The 7,732-nt window shown below is 39.9% G+C and overlaps 1 protein-coding gene and 1 non-coding gene across 2 annotated transcripts; one reads left to right on the top strand and one right to left on the bottom strand.

Annotated features, from left to right (window-relative positions):
* Positions 1 to 5,568: 5,568 nt before the first annotated feature.
* LOC120579517 (uncharacterized) lies at positions 5,569 to 7,286 on the bottom strand. Its single transcript, XM_039831932.1, has 2 exons — positions 6,926 to 7,286; positions 5,569 to 6,842 (listed from the first exon to the last, which is right to left on the bottom strand). The coding sequence occupies exons 1-2, from the start codon at positions 7,284 to 7,286 to the stop codon at positions 5,569 to 5,571; spliced, it is 1,635 nt and encodes a 544-aa protein (XP_039687866.1).
* A 55-nt stretch (positions 7,287 to 7,341) lies between these two features.
* Positions 7,342 to 7,447, top strand: LOC112418057 (small nucleolar RNA R71). The gene has a single exon (XR_003008358.1). It is a non-coding gene; the product is annotated as a small nucleolar RNA R71 (small nucleolar RNA).
* The last annotated feature ends 285 nt before the right edge of the window (positions 7,448 to 7,732 follow it).

Raw genomic sequence — 7,732 nt, 5'->3', positions numbered from 1 at the left:
GAAAAGTTATTTTTAGTAAAGATTTTAATTTAAAGGTACCGTCGGCTTTCGCGCGCCCGGTACCGTATTTTAAACTCCCAAGCGCCAGCTTTCGCATGTACGACCACAAGTTTAAAATAGCCTTTTTGAAAATTAGAAATTTCTAAATTAATTAAAGAAAACGCTTTCGCTGTATTTTAAAATCAATTCCTAAAAATTCTACAGTCAGATACAGGTTTCACTCTTTCGATATGAAACCGGTATCACTTTATTTCAGCTTTCGCCGTAAATATTCATTGTTAAAAATCAGAATTTTCAGACTTAAAAACAATTCCTGTTACAATTTATAATCATACAATTTAACAGAGTACGATTGGTACGACATTCATCACATTCCGGACCCTATGGAAATCTACTCAGACATGGTAATTATAATAAGCATGCTACTAAACATTTTCAAACAGTGAACAATACAAGTAAATAAACATGAATAGTAGCTAACCTGAAATAGTTGGATACTTTAAAATAGAATAACAAGCATGGCAGCAGCTGCAAGCAAATTGAATTGAATGGAACCGCCACTTTGAAATGCAGCAACAGATGAATGAGATAGCAGTGCAGCACACAAATTGAATTCGAAAAAACGGCAGCGGCGAACAGTAACGATTACCAATTAGAATTGAAACAAGTGCAGCAAAACTAAAGTATTGGAATTTAAGGGTTACGTATCCATAGAACAAGTAACTTAATTTGGATGAATAATAATAACTATGAAAAGGCAATTGAAATATGATAAAGTGAATAAAAGGGATAATAATAATAAACTGGAATTTAGAATTCGACAACAGTAATGGAAATTGCAATTGAAATATGAGTAATTGTTCTTAAAAGAAACTAAAATACGTAAACGACAATAAGCAATAAGCGGATTCTAAATAACAAAATTTCTCTCTGAAAAGCTTGGTGTCATCAACTGAGTTCTTCAAGTCTATTTATAGGGAAAAATCTGCTCTGCAGTGCTTCTAATCATATTCCTAGTAGTGGAGAAAATGGAGGAAGTGAGAAAACTGCTTTTCAAACGTGGGAAAGAATTTGTCTGTCTTTTGCTCTCCACCTGACTTCTGAGCTTTTAACCTTCTTTTCCTTTTTTACCCTTTCTTTCCTTTTTTCGCTGAATTTCATCATTTTGACGCGCGGAGACCTTTAACTGATAAATACCTGAAATAGACACACAATACCAGCATAACATTGCAAAAATTTATAAAATCAAAATCAAAAAATGTGTAAGACGAGTAAAAATAATAGTGCATTTTACGTGTTATCAAATTCCCCTACACTTGAACCGTTGCTTGTCCTCAAGCGACTTAGCTTGCATATAAAAAACAGTATAATGCAGCAACTTTCACACACAGACTTAGGAAAATAGCATCACAAATAAATACATGTGGTTCCAAATTCAAAAAGATAAAAGGCTAATCATCTTGGTGCTAGAATCAACATCAAGGGTATTGTAACAACACGAACCGTTTGCGAACAAAAGTCTCCCTCCTAGCATACTAATTCAAATCATGTCGTTGTATCTTAGTCTCTTAACCCCCCATTTCGTTCATCCTCTTTCATTCGAGACAGTCACATTAAGATCCTTAATTATCTATAATATTGTCACACACATGGTAGGCTAACCGGTTAGCGTCGTTTTAACACATCTTTCTTTGGATTTGCACATTTTGCGCATAGATGCATTTTTTAATAGATATTCAAGGTTAACCGGGTTTCCCTTTATTCAAGGTTAACCATTATTGGTCCCTTTGTTAAGTTCGCGCTTATATTCATCGACTAACCTACTTAATGTATGACTATAGATGGCATCCGACTGGATAAATAAACTACTTGAGGATTACTGAGAAATAAAAAAATTTGAGACTATGGCACAACAATTATTTAAATTAGGATCCATATTTGGGAGACTTTAGGTGTTGGAATAATATCGATTATGTTGAAATTTTCCAAATATCCTTAGCCTTTAACCTTTTTACCTTTGAAACTTATATACTTTCTCAGTAAGCTACATATCCTAAATCTTTAAAAAAAAATTATTTGGTTCAAGAAACAGGAGAACTCAATAACAAAGCAAAACCACACACATAAATGACTCGACAACACATGCATTGACTCAATAACACTACTTTATTAATGAAAATGAAAATCCTAAACTATTAAGGTGGGAAATTTCTCCCCCACACTTAAAACCTACATTGACCTTAACAAAAATATGCAAAAAGGAAAGATATTACCGAGCAAGATCAATCATCGATAGAATCAACAGGGGTATGTACATATGCCTGATCATGAAGTGGTTTGTACCTACGGAAAAGTTAGCATGAAAATATGGGGGAGGGGGTGGATTATGGTGTTGATCATCTTTGATTGCATCTTTTTTATTCACTTAAATGACTAAACTAAACTAAACTTAAACTTGTGGGTTGCCTCCCACGCAGCGCTTCATTTAATGTCGGTAGCTAGACTTTTTAGAGTGGCAACATTCAAGGGGGACACATAACAAGAGTAGCGACATGTCCTACTTTCTCTGCTGGGTGGTAGTGCTTTAATCTTTGGCCATTCACTATGAATTTACCAGTGGATTCGCTCAATGGCACCAGATTGATTTACTTTAGTGACTTCGAATGGTCCACTCCATCGAGAGCGAAGCTTTCTAGGAAATAGCCTTAACCTAGAATTAAACAGCAACACTCTCTCACCTTCATTAAATTCTCGTCTTATAATGCGTCTGTCATGCCATTTCTTTGTTCGTTCTTTATAGATCAATGCATTTTCATACGCATCGAGCCGCAACTCCTCTAACTCATGAAGATCCAGTATCCTTTTCCCCCCCAGCTTCACTATGATTCATGTTTAGGGCTTTGATGGCCCAATAAACCTTATGCTCGAGCTCAACCGGGAGATGGCACGATTTTCCATAAACGAGCTTGAAAGGAGTGGTGCCAATGGGTGTTTTAAAGGCGGTCCGATAAGCCCATAATGCATCGTTCATCTTCAAGGACCAGTCCTTTCTTGAGACAGAGACAATTTTCTCTAGGATTTGCTTAATTTCTCGATTAGAGATTTCTGCCTGCCCATTTGTTTGAGGATGATAGGGAGTAACTGCTCTGTGACGTACCCTGTACTTTGTTAGGAGATTCTTAAATATTTTTGAAATAAAATGAGATCCTCCGTCACTGATGACTAGTCCGGGGACACCAAATCTTGGGAATATAATGTTTTTAAACATCTTTACCACTACTTTTGTATCACAGGTAGGAGAGGCAATGGCCTCGATCCATTTTGGCACGTAATCCATAACAATGAGTATGTATTTATTTCCCATAGATGAAGGAAAAGGACCCATAAAGTCAATTCCCTAGACATCGAAAACTTCCACCTCTAGGATAAACTTTTGTGGCATTTCATTCCTGCTAGAGATGTTTCCGGATCGCTGGCATTGGTCACATTCTGAAACGAAAACATGAACATCTCGAAAGATGGTGGGCCAATAGAGCCCAACTTGAAGAATTTTTGCTGCAGTTTTCGATTTACTCATGTGTCCTCCAATGGGAGAGGAGTGACAGTGTGTGATGACACTCTCAATTTCCTCTTCTGGGATACATCAATGGAAAATACCGTCCACTCCTCTTTTGAATAAGAGGGGATCATCCCAGTAGTATTGCTTAAGATCGTGGAAGAATTTCTTCTTTTGCTGATAGGTCATGTCGGGAGGTAGAGTTCCAGCAACCAAATATCAGCGTACCATGGGGTAGCTGTATTGCTTAGAGCACTTGCCTCTTCTGGTATCTTTTTAATGCCTGAACTCCCCTCTTCTAGAAAATCTACGAGGTGACCGTATCTAGGTGACTCCGCTTTCACAAAAGACACCAATCTTTCGTAGGGAAAACAATCATTTATGTGTACCCCCTCCAATTGACCATCCTGAATTCTTGACAAGTGATCCGCGACTACATTCTCCGTCCCTTTTTTATCGCGGATCTCCATGTCGAATTCTTGCAGTAGCAATATCCACCGAATCAGCCTCGGCCTTGCATCCTTTTTGCTAAGCAGGTACCTGATAGCCGCATGGTCTGTGTATATGATTATCTTCGATCCCACTAGATAAGAACGAAATTTATCAATTGCAAAGACGATGGCTAGAAGCTCCTTTTCAGTTGTGGCATAGTTTATTTGAGCTTCATCGAGGGTCCTACTCGCATAGTAGATAACATGGAGTTTCTTATCTTTTCGCTGACCCAAAACAGCGCCTGCTGCGTAGTCACTAGCATCACACATGATCTCAAAAGGTTGACTCCAGTCTGGAGGTTGCATTATTGGGGCTGAGATCAATGCGTGTTTTAACTGTTGAAAAGACTCGAGGCATTGTTCATTAAAAATGAACTCAGCGTCCTTCATCAAAAGGCGAGTCAATGGTTTGGTAATTTTCGAGAAGTCTTTGATGAATCGTCGATAAAAACCTGCGTGTCCAAGAAAACTCCTAACTTCTCTTACAGTCTTGGGAGGGTGTAAATTTTCAATAACTTCTATTTTTGCTTTGTCAACCTCAATTCCTCTATTGGACACCACATGTCCAAGTACTATGCCTTCCCTGACCATAAAGTGGCACTTTTCCCAATTAAGTACTAGATTGACCTTCACACACCTCTCCAGAACTTTCTCAAGATTACCAAGATAGTCTTCAAAACTAGACCCACACACAGAAAAATCGTCCATGAAAACTTCCAGAATATCTTCTAGGAAGTCGGCGAAGATCTCCATCACGCATCTTTGGAATGTGGCGGGTGCATTGCATAGTCCGAATGGCATTCGCCGATAAGCAAATGTTCCATAGAGACATGTGAATGTGGTCTTTTCTTGGTCATCTGGGTGGATGGGGATTTGAAAGAATCTCGAATAGCCATCAAGGTAACATAAATATGAGTGTCTTGCAAGACGCTCGAGCATTTGATCAATAAACGGGAGAGCAAAGTGATCCTTTCTAGTAGCTGTGTTCAACTTTTTGTAGTCGATGCACATCCTCCATCCCGTAACTGTTCGCTTGGCGACTGAATCACCTTTCTCATTTTGAACTACAGTCATCCCACCTTTCTTTGGCACTACGTGCACTGGACTTACCCACTTGCTATCAGATATAGGATATATGATCCCAGCATCAAGGAGTTTCATAACTTCCTTTTTGACCACTTCGCTCATATTGGGGTTTAGCCTCCGCTGATGCTCTCTAGAGTTTTTCGAGTCTTCTTCGAGCAAAATTCTGTGTGTGCACATAGATGTGCTGATCTCGGTGAGATCATTAATCTTATACCCTATAGCATCATGATATCTCTTTAAAACATCGAGGAGTTTACCCGTCTCTTCCTTCCCTAACTCTGTGCTAATTATCACGGGGCGATTACGCTCTATATCTAGGAACTCATACCTGAGGTTCTTAGGAAGTTCCTTTAGCTCGATCTTGGGGTGATCTGGCTCGGGAGATGGGTTAGTGGTTTGGTCGAGGCATTCAAGAATGCGAGAAATTTCGGCCTCCTAATCACTGACTTCTTCCATCTCTTTTACTTCCTCTATCGGATCTTCAATTATTTCCTCAGATGGTTCAGCTTCAGTTGAAAACTCCTTGATACATGCATCTATTATGTCAACAAAACAACGTGTATCGTTTATGGAGGGGCTTTTCATGAATTGAGATAAAATGAACTCAATCTTCTCATCGCCAACCTCAAAAGTGAGTTTTCCTTTCTTTACATCAATTATGGCACCTGCGGTGGCCAGGAAAGGTCTTCCTAAGAGGATAGGAGTAAGAGAGTCTTCACTAATATCCATGACTACAAAGTCAGTGGGGATGTATAGTTGACCGATTCTAAGAGGGACATCTTCAATTATCCCGACTGGATGTTTAATCGAACGGTCAGCTAATTGCAGAGACATTCTAGTTGGTTTCAACTCTCTTAAGTTTAGCTTTTTACAGATGGATAATGGTATCAGGCTCACACTAGCTCCTAAATTACACAAGGCTTTATCAATGATGTGGCTGCCTATAACGCAAGTAATTGAAAAACTCCTTGGATCTTTTAACTTGGGTGGCATCTTATTCTGAATAATAGCGCTGCACTCCTCAGTAAGTGCTACGGTCTCATTATCATCAATCTTCCTTTTGTTAGTAAGAATTTCCTTTAAGAATTTGGCATACGAAGGCATTTGAGTAATCGCCTCCGAAAATGGAATACTGAGATGAAGAGATTTTAGAAGTTCTACAAACTTCTTAAATTGGCTCTCAGTTTTAGACTTCGCGAGTCTTTGAGGGTAAGGGATTGAAGGTTTATAAGGTGGAGGAGGTACATAAGGTTTTTCTTTTTCTTTTTTTGTTACCTCCTGAGACTTAGATGTCTCTCCAATGTCAACTAGCTCACTCACAAGGTCTTTAGCCTTTCCGTCGTCTCGGCTCCTAACTCTCACAGCAGCAAGACTGTTGTCTAACTCTGTTCCGCTTCGTATTGTTACTGCATTAACATGTCCCTTAGGATTTGGTTGCGGTTGGCCCGGAAATGTTCCGGTTGGGGCAGCTGTTGCTGCTTGTTGTTGGGCCACTTGGGATACCTGCGTCTCAAGCATTTTATTATGAGTGGCCATGGAGTCAACTTTGTGCGCCAACTGCTTAATCAATTCATTCGTATGAACGTTTTGATTCATAAACTCCTTGTTTTGCTGAGTTTGAGTTAAAACAAAGTTTTCCATCATGAGCTCCAGGTTAGACTTTTTCGGAGCAACAGGGGCTCCTCTTTGTCCTTGGAAACCGGGGGGTGCTGCAGGTGCAGGACTTGGCGCAAAGGTAGGATTGTTATTTTTGTAAGAGAAATTATGGTGGTTTCTCAATCCTGGATTGTACGTGTTAGCGTGTACGGGTTTCCTTGCGCGTAATTCACTTGATCAGTTTCTGCTAACAACAGACACTCTGCAGCAACATGTCCTGGGGTTCCCCATATTTCACAATTGGGAGTTACGGCAGCAACAGTAGCTGGTGGAGCGATTTTCAAGTTATCCAACTTATGGAACAACGCATCCACTTTGGCGTTCATATGGTCAAGGTTGCTGACTTCATGCATACCTCCCTTGGATTGAGATTTCTCTACAGGAGTGCGTTCGCTCCCCGATTGATAATGGTTCTGCGCCATATTCTGAATAAGCTCGTATGCCTCCTTGAAAGGCTTGTCCATTAGGGCTCCGCCAGCTGCGGCATCAATGGTCATCCTTATATTATAGAGAACACCATTATAAAATGTGTGAATAATCAGCCATTGTTGTAATCCATGGTGGGGACAAGCTCTCATTAATTCTTTGTACCTCTCCCACGCTTCAAAAAGCGACTCGCCGTCTGTTTGCCTGAAGCATGTAATTTGGTTCCTGAGCTGGGCAGTTTTACTAGGAGGGAAATATCTTGCTAGGAACGCCTTTTTCAATTCATTCCATGTCGTAATGGAATTTGACGGCAGAGACTGCAGCCAAGCTCTGGCTCTGTCTCTGAGGGAGAAAGGGAATAAACACATGCGAATGGCTTCGGATAACAATACTCGAGTGAGGCTTGTCCTGGGATGGGACGGCAAAGTCCTTAAGAGGACGGTTCACGTTATGAGCTTGTTCCATTTGAGCGTGTATTCGTTCAACTTGGCGTCTAATATGTAAAAAACGTTCGATT

Source organism: Medicago truncatula, chromosome 3 (genome assembly GCF_003473485.1).
Source record: "Medicago truncatula cultivar Jemalong A17 chromosome 3, MtrunA17r5.0-ANR, whole genome shotgun sequence".
In the NCBI taxonomy this organism is placed as follows: domain Eukaryota; kingdom Viridiplantae; phylum Streptophyta; class Magnoliopsida; order Fabales; family Fabaceae; genus Medicago; species Medicago truncatula.
The sequence above is the reverse complement of the archived record's forward strand: the minus strand, read 5'-3'. Positions and strand labels throughout refer to the sequence as shown.